Source organism: Haliaeetus leucocephalus, unplaced genomic scaffold, assembly GCF_000737465.1.
Source record: "Haliaeetus leucocephalus isolate CR32 unplaced genomic scaffold, Haliaeetus_leucocephalus-4.0 Scaffold92, whole genome shotgun sequence".
NCBI lineage: Eukaryota > Metazoa > Chordata > Aves > Accipitriformes > Accipitridae > Haliaeetus > Haliaeetus leucocephalus.
In genome coordinates, this window is record NW_010972528.1 from 9,011,922 (window position 1) to 9,026,983 (window position 15,062).

Consider the following 15,062-nt stretch of genomic DNA (forward strand, 5'->3'; position numbering starts at 1 on the left):
CAGAGAAGCATATAAGGATAAATAGTGTCTTGGAGCATGCGTGCAGTTCTTACTATAGTTGATGAGAACTGCTCTAATCTGTAAGCTTAATGTTAACCCTAGTGAGAGCTCTCTTTTCCCATGTAGAATGACAGCCTATAAACTAGGTTTGAGCCTGTTCCAGCAGGAGCTGATGAGCGTATGTACGCTTCTGATTTCTGTGGTTGCAGCGTGGAACCTGTTGTTTGCATATTTGTTGACTGTAGTCTCTTTCTGGCATAGTACTTGATGATCTGCCTGCTTGTACTCAAGTAAGTGGTTGGCTCAGCTGATCCTGGTGTTACAGAAGGACATAACACTAGGCAGCTCTGTAAACAGTGGCCTAAGTGTGTTTACAGATTGCTTGGAAATCTGTGTTATTGCTCAGATGTACAGTAGAGGGTGTAGTTCATGCTCAAGCACTAAAATGAGGCATTTTGTGTTTCTGGAATTAATTGGACTCTTTGTGAGGAGAGGCAGTGGTAAGGAGTGTTCTAACATGTGCCTGAAGACTGAGTTGCTTATACTTCCTCCAGTATTTTCCTTCCCATTAGCTGAACAGCTTTGATGGTCAGCTGCATCAACCCTTTTAACCTTAGTGGTGCTGCTCTTTCTTCTGTTGACTTGCTGGAGCCAACTCTTATTTTTGGATATGGCCACTTAATGAGATATATGAAGTCACCTAGTCCGTCATATAAGCTAATATTGATTCTCCTCTCCTACTTCTTGTTTGTGGTAGGGGGCGTGCATTCCACTCACATATTTTGGGGTAACATCTTGCTGATTTTGCTACTCAGACTTAGCTCTGGGAGTCCTGTGTAGGGTTATTTGGAACTCTTCAGGTACTCTTGGTGCACATCTTGACCTTCGTGTATTCATTTTTGACTGTCTTGCACTGCACAACATTTACCTTTGTTTTAATCTCTCTTTGAACAGTTCTATCACGTTTTTTGTAGTTATTTGATGCTTGGATTACAGAGCTGCTGGGATAGGCCTGATGGAGGCCAGGCCTGGACACCTGCAGTTCACCTCCTGTTTACCTGGGGAGTCACTCTTCTACACAGCAGAGTGGATCTGGGATTCCAGGCTCTGGGGCAGTCTGCATACTACAGAGGTCTAAACTACCATCCTTGGGTCCAGACTCTTGGCAGGCTATGTGCAGACTGCTACAGAGAGCTAGCAGAAAGGCAGACAGACTGGGGGAAGAAAAAATAATCAATGGAAGTAGTAAGCCGTTTTGAAGGATTGGGATTTTTAGAAAAATACATGGTTGGAAAATTTCTGAGCATCTCAGTTGTTAATGCTGTCTTCCCAGGCTTTGTGGGAACTCAAGAGAAAGATGTTATATGCTCCAATGTAAATTTTGCACCAGTGTATAGTGGTTTGCAGTCTAAATATATTCTGTTGAGTATCCTTTTAGACAGTTCATATCCCAGAAACAAGAGTAGTAAACTATATATAGTCTGTGACATTACAAAACAGGTTTGTTTTCACCTTCTGTCGTGGCTGAATTGAGCTAGCAGGAGCTAGCAGGTCCTCCTGCTGTTGTCGTCTTCTATATTTGTGGCTCACCTTTCACTCTCATTTGTGTCCTTGTTTTGGTGTTCAGGCTTGACAGTACATGTGCTTTCTGGCTCATCCAACTTATTTACGCATGCCTCTGACTTCAGGTATGTACTGTCCTGAAAGATTCTTTTCAGAGACCTGATTCTTTCCAGCACTGTCATTGCATGCTGACTAGTATTGTATGGGGCTGGATAGAATTAAAAAGAAATGTCCTTTTTCTATAAATAGCTCTGTTCTGGATATTTTCTTGGTGGGTTCCTGTTCCCAGTTTCAGCTGAAGTCCCTCAGAAGCCCAGTGTGGGGAGTTTAGGCTTCAGGGTCCTGGTTAATTCTCAGCATCTCTTTAGGAATTGGCACAGTTTGAATTGCATCTTCCTTGATCCTTCTTGCTATAAAAGAAAATAGTTTGCTACAAATTTGATGATTGATTGACCTTCTTGTTTTGGGGTTTGCTTTATACAGAATTATCAGTCTTAGGGCCAGAAAACATTGGCACAAGTTATCAAATGGCTGACTGGGTGATCCTGCTCTGGGAGGCTGTTCCTACCACGGCTGTCAGGGATTGTTTGTCTTGGTAAGCCAGGTAGAAAGCTTCTGGTCATTGCTGTGGGGCATTATGCTTGTTTCAGTGCACTTTTTACTGCGTTAGGGTCAATGCAGAATTTCATAAGATCAACTCTTCACTAGATTCAGTTTAGAGAAACTTTTGCAGAATTTTTCTGTCCCTCCTTCTGTGGCTGAACAAGAGCCAGGGAGCTCTGCATTTCACCTTTTTCATGGACTGTATGTAGAGGCTTTTGCCAGGCGTAACTTGCTCACCTCTCTGCAGAATATTACTGCAGTCTTTTCCAGCATCTGGCCCAGCATTTTAACTACTTACCTAATTTCTCACACTGAGAAGATCTTGATGTTCTGTAACTAGATGTATGACTGGCACTGCCCTACTACTCTTTAGTGACAAATACTCCTGATATCAACTAATGTGAAATCCAAACCATTTATATCCTGGATCTTTTATCAACAGTGTTATTTGCTTGCTTTCCTCTGAGTGATTTTTGCTTTATGGTGCCAGGACTTGGTGCTGTTTTTTTAGTCTGCCACTGATAATCAGTGTATCTGTGTTTACACTACAGCTGTCTCTGCATGCATCTGGAGATTAATTAGTCACTGATCTAATAGCAAATTGCAAAATTGAGGGTTTAGTAGTTTTAATTCGGGAGCTTCTTATGAGTGCAGAGAACATTCTATGTAGTTTCTTAAAATTAATACTCTGGAGTCTGTTGGCTGTTAAGGTAGTAAGGGAAGCAAAACTTCCTGGGTTCTGGTAGAAGCCATGCAGAGAAGCACTAGGGGGTACTCGCTGTTCTAGGAGTTGAAATGGCTGCACCAAATGTGCTCTGGATTTCTGTTTTTACTAGATATTTGTACTGAGATACCAACTTCAGATGGAAAAATGGATCACTGTGCTTAGTCATACCACTGGGGCCCTAACTCAAGGCTTCTAATTCATACACAACTGTTCTTATTCAGAGAGATAAACTTAAAAAATTGCCTTCTAATTCCTTGCTCTGGAAAGCTTGATGCCTGTTGTTAGCTGCTTTCTGCAGGTCCACTCACATGCAGTATAATTTTCATTTAGACAAGCTTTTTTGTAGATTACATTCTTTTGTTTGTTTCCTGTATCTTTCTTCCAACTTGATGAAAACCATTATAAATTTACCTGGAGATCTTCTGCACATTTGAAATGGATGCAGCATTTTCTGTGTTTTTTGCCAGATGTTTAAACATTCACCTAAAGGAGTGCAAGTGGCTTCTCTGTGAGTATTTGATTACTGAGAAGAGTTTGCAAAACCACCAGCTTTTGTACACAAACTCTTTTACTCTGAATCCTTTTCAAAGCAGAGTTTGTGTTGAGACTAAGCCTGAACTGATGACATGATTCCTGTGTTTGTGAATGACGTCAAAGCAAAATGTCAGACATCTAAATCAGCAGGTGAATATAGCACATAACAGACTTCATTATAGGACAGAGGACTATTTACTTGATGTAGAACTTCCCTTAATATGGTGTTCTGGTTATTGGTGGGGAATAGTAATGTCAAGGAGTATTCTTACTTAAAATAAAAAATCACTCCATTGTTAGGTTCCTGTGAAGACCATTATTAGCAAGGAACACTGAGCACAGTACTTGGTGTTTGTTGTACCACAATGGCAACTGTCAGATGGAAATGTGAGGGAGAGAAAAAAAAATCAATAACTGAGACTCCAGTTTGCACAAGGCCTGAAATGATGGCACTAACTGCTTTTGCAGTTACTTGGGAAAAGTTTCCAAGAGTGTGTGTCAGTAGCCAAGGCATGCTCAAGTCTAGTCAAATGGTTTGTGAGTGGCTGGAGGCTGCCCCTTGTGTGGTTGTCCATGGACGCTTTGTTCACTTAATTCCAGTGCAGTCTGACAGGATTTGAGGTGCTTGTGTGTTTTACCTTTCAAACACTTAAATCAATGCAATGTAAAACTGTGCTTGAGGTAATCATACTTCAGTCAGTAACTGTGAAGGGCAGAAGGGTAGCTGGGGGGAACAGTGTTATTGCCTTTTAACTTCACAAATATAAGTGGAGGAGCAAAGAAAAAAGTCAAATTTATTCTTACATCAGTTGTCAGTGGTGGTATTGAGAAGGGTGAAGTTGGAAACAATGGTTATAAATTAGGAAGTCAGTACAGCTCTGTGTGCATATTTTTGTGGTAATTTTTCAAACTTGAAGCTGAAAAGATCTTCTGAAGTAGGAAGGGAACAGAAGACAACACAAAGCACAGTGCAATTTGGTGATTTTTGTCTTCTCAAACAAAAGTGTGTTGCTGGCAAAACAGAGACTTTTCTGAGGGATTTGATTTGAAGCCAGTCAAATTTCAAGTCAGCAAGAACAATTGTGCTGTTTTCAATGTGTTTTGGAGCAAACTCTGGATTATGTAAGGTTTTTTTTCTGGAAAGTTGATTGTCTAGAAATAACCCTTTCTTAAGCAACAGATCTGTTCCCTATATATTTATTCTCAGAGGCCTATCACATCACTTCAGTGACAAGAATTTACTTTTGCTGATTTTATTCCTGTTGGTATTACTGCACAGCCAAGGCTACTCTTCTATATTATGGTGGATGCCTACTGACTTAAAATTACTTGTACCTGAGCAAACTGCCTTAGACACAAGAGCTTTTGGCAGGTGTAAAATGTGCCTTAGGGTTCTCTAATGAGCTCCTAGTAGTAGTGAGAAGGAGTCTTGTAAATGAGAGGCTTCTTGAATCTAAGGGTAGCTTTTGTGGCTGACTGTTAAAATCAGCAGGCTTTATGAGGAACTGACTGTATTCAATTAAAAAAAAATAATCACTGAAATTCAGTTGAAGCAGAATGAGCAACATGACTTTTCTGTTCAGTTTCCAGAGGACAGCTCTTTGTTGGAGGGTGTGGAGGAGTGTGAAGGTGAATCCTTACCATCACACCAGGGAAACATTACTGTTTACCAACTGGGACCAGAAGAGTGGTAAAATAGTTTAGTAGATGCTTGGATTTTAAAAAAAAAAAAAAAAGTTTGAAAGAGTGAAAATTAAATGTAATGAGACAAATTCTTAATGTAGTTTCTGAGGTAGTGAGACTTGGTAGTGAGAATAAGCTCTGAGGTCAAGTAAGTGAATGTGGATGGGCAACAGGTGCTCTCTTGGCCTCCTGAGAGGCAAAGTAACCTGGAGGAAGGACTTAAAGGTTCTTGTTAAGCCATGTGGGCAAAGGGTAAACAGTGTTATCTAGAAATCTCATCACTTTGATGTAAATGAAATGTCATAATTGATCTGTTCAGCTATCTGCTGTCAGCTGCTTGACAGAGATGCATTACAATACTACACATGATCTCAGATGCATTAACCTATCCTTAGCTGTGCCACTGCCTGGGAGCATTATCCTTAGATTCAGTTGTTTGAAAAAGAATAACAGAAGGGGGGGAAGAAGTCGGGACTTGCAAGAGAGTGTTTCATAACCTACCGTGTTAACAGTTTTCTGTCACTAAATATGTAGAAAAAGGAAAAAAGTTTGTATGGTGATTGTTAAGATTTAGTTGATATGGTACTACAGTAATGTTGTACTGTTGTGAGCTAGGCAATATTGAAATGTATCATGCCAGGGTCACTTAGGGAGACTGATAGTGCTTTATAGACCCTTTTACTGTGCAGGTGGATTTCAACCAACAGCTGACATGAGTGATGTGTTAAATGTCAGGTTCTTGGCCTTCTAAAGCAGGTGTGGGTCAGTTCCTAGTACAGTCTGATGTCAGCAGGAAACCCAATTATTGGACTAGACAGACTTATCCAGACTGTATGGCATATCTTGCCCTTGGAAGTTATTCCTCTAAATTAGAGCCAATGCCCATTTCAGTGCTTGCCATTTGTCATGAGAATTGATCTGTGGCTGCACCATTGCACTGTGGACATGATTTATTACCTTTCATGTGTCTAGGAAACATGCTGTTCATGAGAAATTACTCGCTGGTGTAGGGCTTAATTTTTCAAAAGTTTCAGTACCCTAAAAAAGTTTAGTTACCCTTTCATTTGCTGGGGGAAAAACTAAGAAGTGTATGTTAATGAGCTGCAGCAACTAGATGTAGATTAAGTAGATTTTCAGTGTAACTTGGAAAAGTTGACAGGTGGTTTCTAAATATGTAAAAGATGTTTATTGGTATTTTTTGCCTGGGTAGTGTTTAGCAGATGTAGCCAGATTGTTTTGAGCTTATCTGCTGTTTGGTTTTTTTTTTCCTAAGCTCCTGATGTTTTACCACGTTGAGTTCTTCATCCCCTTAGAACTCTGTTGCATTGCAACCACTGCAAACTTCTCCCAAAGCCCCCAGGTTCTCTATTAAGCTTTGGCTTTGTTTAGGCCATATAAAAGGTTATTTTTTCATTTACCTACCTTATTTTCAGCCATCTCTGGTTTTATTGTGTTGTTGGAAGCAACACAATAATCTAATGAGATGATCTGTTTGAGCAGCTGGTTTTAACCTCTGTGACATTTCTTGTTTCGGATGTAAGCCTCTGCTGTCATTTTAGTACATGCTATAGATTTTTTTTTTTTTTTTTTACTTTTACTTTTCTATTCACACCATCTTTGTATTTTTTCCTTCCTTTGGGTCAGAGCTAGCAAGGAGGTATTGTAACTGAATAGCCATATCATAGATTATTTGTGTTGAATGTGAATTTTTCTCTTGGTTTTTGACATCTCTCTTTCACAACTGAGAGAGTGTGCGTGGGGTTGAAGCCAAAGAGGAATAAGCTCTCATTTCCCCCTTGAGAATAGAAGTCTCCTTGGCATCATCAGTTCAAGGTCACTCGTAGTTGTGATTCTCCAGCGTTTGTGTTCTTTTTCTTTGGCACTCCTGAGATACTTGATACCTTGGGGATATTTTAAAGGTATCTGAGAAGTTCATTTCAGTTCAGCTCTTAATGGAATAGAGGCAGTTGCCTACACACTCCATCTCACAGTGCTCATTTTTTTGTTACCTGGAAGAAACAAGCAGAAATCCACAGAACACCAATTACCATCAGAAACTTTATTCAGGTTACATCCAGACTATGATGGAGTCTTGTGGATCATCAGTTTGTTTTGCCAATGACAACATGGGTCGACTGAGCATAGCTCTGCAATCTGCAGAGGTCCTGCAAGATTCACTGGTATTTGTTGCTCGTACAACACTTAAAGTTCTTCAGATGTAATTTGGGGGGTACTGAAGATGAAGTAACATGCGTTGCAGTATGTAAGTGCAAAATGTCATTATAAGCAATAGCTCCTCGCAAACAAAAAGTGAGTTTAATACGCTATTGCATTTGTTACAATAACTGTACTTTCTTGTGATGTCTAAGGATGGGTATACTATGATCTGTAATATGGAGTTAGGCAATTTAGGATTTTTCTCTTATTTTTTTGGTAAGTATTGAAAGGCTTGAGGCTGTCAATGGAACTGAATGCTCTCTTCAGGCTGCTGAAGGAAGATGCAAACATTGGGCACTAAATCAATGTTCCGAACAAAAATTGCTTTCTATTGTAATTCAAAGCAAAAGGAATAAAAGAGGGTTTGCCAGTATTTGAGCTTATTATCATCCTGAAGAAAAACAGTCAGTTAGATTTGTTGGAGCCATTTTTTCTTTTTGTGTGTTTGCCGGCAGTTCAAAAGAGGAGAGAAAGGAAGAGGCAATTAAAAGAAAAGCTGACCTTAATAACTTTGTGACAGAAGTTTAAAACTTCACACTATGGGCCAAATGAGGCTTCCTTCTTCTCTGCCCTTCATCCCACCTGTAATTTTGCAGTTGCTTAGGGATGCACAGTACAATGTAAGTAGTGTTATAAGTCTAACAGCTGTATCTGAGTAGGAGGCAGTTTTGGCTGTGTCTTCCCTGTATGTACCTCAGACAACACTAACAAGGAATATTTGCTGCACGTAGCAAAAATTCTCCTTAGTGCATTATCTTACACATCTCATCTTACACACTCACCTGTGTGAGTAGGTATTAGGTGGTGAAATCTGTTCCATATTGCTGGCATACACAGTGTATGTGGCTGAATCCTGAGGAGGAGAGATGGTTTGTGGCCCTTGATTTTGTTTTTTGTTTTGTTTTGTTGGTTGGTTTTTTTTTTAAGTCCTCTTTTTTTGTTTTACACAGCGTTTACCATTAGAATCCATTGTATGTGAGGATGATTAAATAATCAGAGTTATATTAATAGTAACACTAGTAAACAACAATGGAGCAGTGTTAATGCTTTTTGCTCTCAATTGTTAAATAACTAAGAAGGTGGTTCAAGATTTCAAAAGACTCCCATTTGCCCACGAACACATACACAGAGGCCAGTTGTGCACTTTTATTGTACTTGCATTGTTTCACGACCGTGCTTGCTGTGCCTGTAATAGCACACTGGTGATGGCAACCTAAGTTCTAAGTACGCAACTGCAGATGAGTTTCTATGGCTAGGTTTCCATGTTGAAATATTTGCTGCAAGTTGTCTGACTTTAAGTATAGCAATCATAACAATCTAATGACTCTACCTTTTTCTTTTTGTCCCTAAGAGGACAACATTCAGCTGGTACTCTTGATTTAGTAAAAAAATTGGCTGTTTAGATTATTTGTCATCAAGCACGTTTGTAGGCTTGAAAGAATTAATTACTTGTAGGCATTTGGCTGAAGACTCTGATTCTTTACATGCAGCAGTAGAGTTGCAAAGCTTTTATTGCCAATGTCCTATACTTTTAAGATAGAGCTGTATATTTTACTGTGTTACATGCTTGATTATTGAAATAAGAATATATGGGATATCATAAAACTCATGCCATACTATCCCAGACCACTGTGAAAATCCCAGTGACTAAAATACTTTTTTGATCTGGAGAAGTGAGATGGCATGAAATACCAACTCCCGTCAGCTTTCACAAGCCAAGTTTTCTTCTAAAGTCATTGCTTGGTATTCAAACTCTCCCTTGAAGGTGATGAACAGTCCAAGTCTTAAAGCTTTTGATATCTTTTGTAAAGCCAGTTATTGGCCTCTAAATGTCACAGAACCACCAGGTTGGCTATAATTATTTGGTGGCCTTAGTAGACGTAACGAAATTTTTTTGTTTTAAAGGTAAAAACCTTGTCTTACAGAAGTGGCAAGGACTTAACATCTTCTCCAGAGGGTAATTTTAATGCTGGTACTACTCTGCAGTGTGTAGAGGAAGGATTTTAATTTTTAGAACGTCCTATTTCATACAGCAAATTCACTTTAAGAATTACACTTTCTTCCCATAAGCCCCTTCCAAAAAATGAGGAAGGGATTGGAGGCAAAGGGATGCTCAGTATCCCAAAGCCCATGGCTTTGACATGGTTCCATTGTTGTGTTGCACCAGGACTTCAGCAGTAGCAGGATTTCCCCGTTGCTTTCTCCCCCCTGCTCTACAGATGTATAGCAGTGAAAAGGGACCTGGGAGAGCTAGATGCAGTTTGACACAATGTCATGTCTGGCATGGGATAAACTGCTTTATCTCTTGATGCCACAGTTCATCCTCTGTGGAAGAGGACTGACTCTCACTCTGTGTTGTAAGGATACATTCGTTAATGTTTCTAAAGCATTCAGAACTGTGCAGTGGGGGCTGTGCAAATACAAAGTGACTATCTGTCTGTTCTCTAGTGCCTGACTGTAATTTTTGTAGTAGACATGCTGTGATTCAGAAGTGAAAGCAAGTCAGTAACAAATCCTTTAAGTAAGATTTATGGTTTAATAATTTTATTGCTAATAGTTGGACTAATTCTGCTGTCCCTTCATGAATTTTTTTTTTTTTAATTCACTCGGTTCACTTTCATAGCCTGGGAGACAGATTTAATTTTAGAAGTTTCACTTGACAAAGACATGCTGGTGCTAGATACGTATTTCAGATCCTTGTCATTGTACTCTATTTTTAAATTCAAGTGCTAGCCAACCTAAAAAGCACACCCTGTGTTTATGCTGCGTGCTCTGCATCCATGCTACAAAGCTGAATTCTTCCAAGCTTTAGCACAAGGCCACTGAATTTACTTTTGTATTTTTCCTATTTAATGAAGAGAAATGCTCTAGCAAGTTATTTTCATAATCAGGGAACTAAAACTTCTCATAAAAACAATCCTTCTCCCTCTAGAGGTCTGCTCAGGCATTGGCAATTGTTAAGATGCTTGCCTATCAACAGCCACTCGAGAAAGAATTTTAAATGGTTTTGTGACGTCAAGGAGGCCCAAGAAAATATAGTCTGGTGCCAAATTACCTCCATCATTGAAAGCATGCAGTAAGAAATAGATAACACTGAAAAAAATCTTTTGTGCAGCAGCTATCTCATGATATGGTCTAGCGACTCCAGTAAGTGAGGTTGTCTGGTATAGGAATAGCTAAAGAAGATGAACTTCCCGACTGTCATTTTCTAATTTACGATTAATGAAAAGCTAACCTAATCCATCTGACATCCTGCTGTCTGGACAGAATGTCTGCGGGTAGCTTGGACCTTGCAGAGGGAAATGCCCTGACAAAGTTACAGCCTACAAAAGTGAATAATTTAAGTATGATGGACAAAAAACTGAGTATCTTGAATGAAAAGATGGACAAACTGTTGCATTTCCAGGAAGATCTGACAGGCAAACTGCAGCGAGTTAACAAAGGCATTGATGATGTAGAAAAAGGCATTAACAAGCTAACAGTATCCCAAGCAGCTCCTGATGAGACAGATGCAATGAAAAAAGGCCTAAAGGTATCGGACAGTACTCACCAGACTGATATCCAGAGCATATGCTCAGAAGTGTTGAAATTGATGAAAGCTGCTCAGCTAGATGCCTCGAAGCATAAGGAAAGGCTGGCAAAGATAGAGAAAAGAGTTGATACACTGGATAAAGTTATTACATTTGTGGGAGAAGTATTAAAAAATTCTAAAGTAGTGGATTTTATTCTCAAAGGCGTTGTGCCCTGGAAGAAGGGGAGTCTGCTGGAAATCCTTGTTGAGGTTGGTTTTGTTTTGCTATTCATATTTTTCTTTATGATGTAGCAGGGCTTTAGGCTCTTCTGCTATTTTTTTGCATAACGTATAATTCAGGTTTTCCTTTCATTATTGCTGTTACAGGTTACTGCTGTGACCTTTGAATTGCAAGGCTCTTAAGGCATGTTTTAAGCCTTGGTCTCTGCCTTACAGTGTTATGTTTGAGGTTCCCAAAGTGTGCCAGGCAATCCTGTAACAAGTGTGAGGAGTAGGTTGCTACTGTAAAGACAAATTCAGCTTCTACCAGTGCTTGAAGATCAGCAATGTCATTCAAATTAGTGACTGAACTGAGGCCCCAGTGAAAAATGAGTAACATACTGGAGGCATTTTTTTGTTGGAAGAAGCTTCTATTTTCTTGATTGATCATGAATTCTGAACACAACATCAGTTACTAAAACCTGTGCTGACTTATGGTCGTACTACTGAGCGGATTTGTATGTCCTAAGACATCTAAGTTGTCTTTAGCTACTTTTTTATGATGAATCTGTGACTTTATCAACTCCATTGACATTGTTCACTCCTCAAATCAAATAGGTCTTGTGTTTGCAAGTTCCTAGGCATCAATTCCTAAGCATTTCTTAATTATTGAAAACACTGAGGAAGGAACAGGCAAGACTGGTATGTAGTTGATACGGTGTTTTGGAATTGATTAACCTTGTTTTTAAAAGTTACAGGCAGCTGGAATTAGTTTTAGCTAATGGGAGTTTTGAATTTTCACTATGGCCTGTATCCCATAGTGGGGAAGAATGGGGAGAAAACTGCAAGAGTTGGAATAGGTTTTGTTCATTCCAAGAATCCCTTGTATGTAGAGGTGTGATTACAGTAAGGAGAACTTAGCTCAAGTGCAAATGTACATTTGTATCTTAATCCAAATATTTTTCACCGAAACTGTAAAATGTATAGGTACACCTAAACTTTTACAAGAACAGGGCAATGCTAGATGCTAGCATACCTTTTCAGGCTTCTTGAGTGCTCCCCTCGTCTCCCTTTTTAAGTGCCAGAGGCTGACAGGTGAGCTAGACTGTTAGGAGACAGAAGAATTTATAAAGTTGCCATTAGTGTTGAGAAGAATAAATCATACATTAGGTATCAGTTGTAATTCTGGATAGAGATGAAGCTTGTACTTGCTTGCGGTTCCAATTTCAGTTCTACAAATTTTTGGAGAAATGGAAGAGTTTGATACGTTCTGGTTAGAGCTGCATTGTTACATGTTACTGCCTGCAGTCACTGCAAAATGCCTAGAGACAGATACAGTCCTTTGCAGGATTTACACCTTGAACTGCACAGTATGCCAATGGCCAGGTGAAGAGGAGTTTAAAGATTATAAATTCATTTTGTTTCCAGATTGTCAGTTTCTAAGTGAAAAGAGCAGTAAAGAGGGATGTAAATAAAGGAAGGTGATGTGAGGGATACTGGAGAAATGTTTCACATGGACTTATAGCATACTGTCGGGATTAGTTGCCAGCTAGCCACTATGCACTGCGTTCTCATTGGTGTTTGCAAAAGAGGAGATTGAAGGAGGTCAGAACTTCGTCCAGGTTGTATGGATAGGCAGATGGAGACCAAGAGGTGAACTGACCTGCTGGGCTAGGATGGGGTTGGAGGTCTGTGTCCCAGGCTGTAAGTACTGCCTCCGTTGCAGAACAGGCAATGTGTATTAGGCAAGCAGAGAGTTTTCTGGCTAGCTCCAGTTTTGCAATATGACCATCATTGTTCTCCTTTTTTGTTTCTGGTCATGAACAGTTTTTGAAATTGGAGCATAAGGTCAGTTATAAGACCTTAAGATATGTCTATACTTTGATCACAGGCTGCTGAGTGATATTTGAACTAGGCTTGAATTAGTGAGGTAGCGTATGTACATGACCTAGCTGGGGTAACGTGGAGCAAAGCACGGGTGAATTTAAAAACAAATTAACTTGTGCTGAGCCATGTGCTAACTTTGGTCTAGTTTTTGCAGCCTGTTTTGTGATAGCAGTATAGACATGTCCAAAGAGCTCCACAGTTGCACAGGGGTTGCACACAAAAAGAATTTGCTACCTGTTTGTTTCTGTTTTCCAACCTTTGCTGTTTTGTAGCAGCGTGCTGCTTATCATGGAGCTGGCTTAGTGCAAGGTTACTCAATATGGGGATGGGAGTGGGGAGGTCATGTTTTCATTTCTGGGTGAAGCTGTTTGTTGGTGGTATGACAGCATTCCAGGGATGCAATGGGAATACTTACAGAAGAAGTTCTGCAGGATTGGAGTTAAATTAATAAAAGACTATGAATTGAGCTTCGTAGGATCCCAAACCTCTAACTTCTTACTTGAAAAACAAACAGACGGAAAAACCCACCAGCATTAAACTGTCACTTATCCAGGGCTTTCTTGGCACGTAGGATTTCACAAGAATAATGTTCCCCTTGGTCATTATTGCAGGTTTGCTTAGAGCTGTAATAAAAATGGTAATGATTTTTTTACTACTTTTACTCTTTGGGTGTTTTATTTTTGGGGAAAGGGGAGATGGGGCGGCTCTTGTGGAATCTCTATGGTTTGAGCATGAAATCCTTAACCGCTTTTACTTAACAGATGAAGGGGCTGATTTGCAGCAATTTGTAATCAGAATTATCTGTAGAAATATTTTAAGCATTGCTTTGTTTGCCTGTACAAATAAGGATAGGAGGCTGCTCATCACTAGATTTTAACTATATACCAACCAAGAAATACATTATGCCTTTTCCTATTTTTGTGTAATGCTTTTTGCTAAATTTTAGTTATTTAGTTTTAATTTGATTTAAAATGCATTGCTGTGTGAAGTGTTTAGTGGTGCTATTACAAAATATCCCTCCTCTGTGCTTTCTTAATTGGAGGAAGAAATTTGCTTAAAAATAAGAATCTGCTTCTAAAAGACAGTAAGTCTGTTGTTAACCATGCCAAAGGTGACACCTGTTATGTCAAATACATACACAAGAGTCACCATAAAAATAGAGGTTCTTTTTTATATCACCTTTATCATAGCTCAAGTCATGAATCTTTGGATGCTGTGAGACAAATATATTAACAATATCTTCAGAGACATTGCTTATCTTTCAGTCACCAGCCAAAAAGCAACAGAAATACAGTATAATTTCTTTTTCTAATCTCCCTGTTAAGTTTCACATGTCATGGTTTTTAATCAATAAGAGTAAAGATGACAGGAGGCAAAATCTCTGACAGTCAAAATTTTGGAAAGCAGTAAGCTAATGTATTATTCTGTGTCATTTTGTTTTCAAAGTATGTCTGCAAAAGCAGGGAGAGATTGGAATAAGGGACTAAACACAGACATAACTAAAAATTCAGAACATCAGAAGCAGTAGCTAAAAATTCAGATGATCAGAGGTGTTAGCATCCATTTTACGGAGTCTGAATACCTATGTAGTTGGAGGAACCTAGTGGAAATAAACACTCTTGGCCATAACTGTTATTTTTGTGTTCCCCTGTCATTTTTAGGCCAAAGATAAGCCTGAGGAGAGTGGTGCAAAACCTAAGCATGTGCTTAGTAACAGAGGAACCCAAACTGAAAGCAAGAAGCCTCTGGAAGGTAAGTATCATTCCAGGCATCCTACAAGCTTTGACGCTAGAATGTGCAGCAGACAAACTGGAAATTAATAGCCTGCTATTTTCCGCTACCTGAATTACTCAAATGTAACCAAGTAACTTTGTCTACCAGTACTGGGAAAATAGAGTTGTTCTCACCTCCTCCACAAGATGATCTGTCTCCCAGATCAAGCCCTGCAAAATGCTAGAAGATCAAGAAACTAAAAGCAGCATCTTTGTTTGGCTGCACATTTTTTTTTTTTTTGCTTTGGAATTACAGTGAGTTGAATTAAGAGAGCAATACTTGTTCAGAGATACCACGAAGATAGTGGCAATATCGCATAGCTGAACCTAATAAATTCTTTTCCCT

The 15,062-nt window shown here is 39.3% G+C and overlaps 1 protein-coding gene across 7 annotated transcripts in view; it reads left to right on the forward strand.

The window, feature by feature from the left end:
* Positions 1-15,062, forward strand: part of MYLK3 (myosin light chain kinase 3) — a 61,954-nt gene that overhangs the window by 26,293 nt on the left and 20,599 nt on the right. For 5 of the 7 annotated variants that reach the window (XM_010585057.1, XM_010585059.1, XM_010585058.1 and 2 more), the window contains one exon: positions 14,606-14,696. In XM_010585057.1, coding sequence (XP_010583359.1) covers positions 14,606-14,696 — 91 coding nt within the window. Of the gene's footprint in view, positions 1-10,595; positions 11,109-14,605; positions 14,697-15,062 lie in introns of those variants that run through there. The other 2 variants (XM_010585055.1, XM_010585056.1) reach the window with 1 other exon arrangement.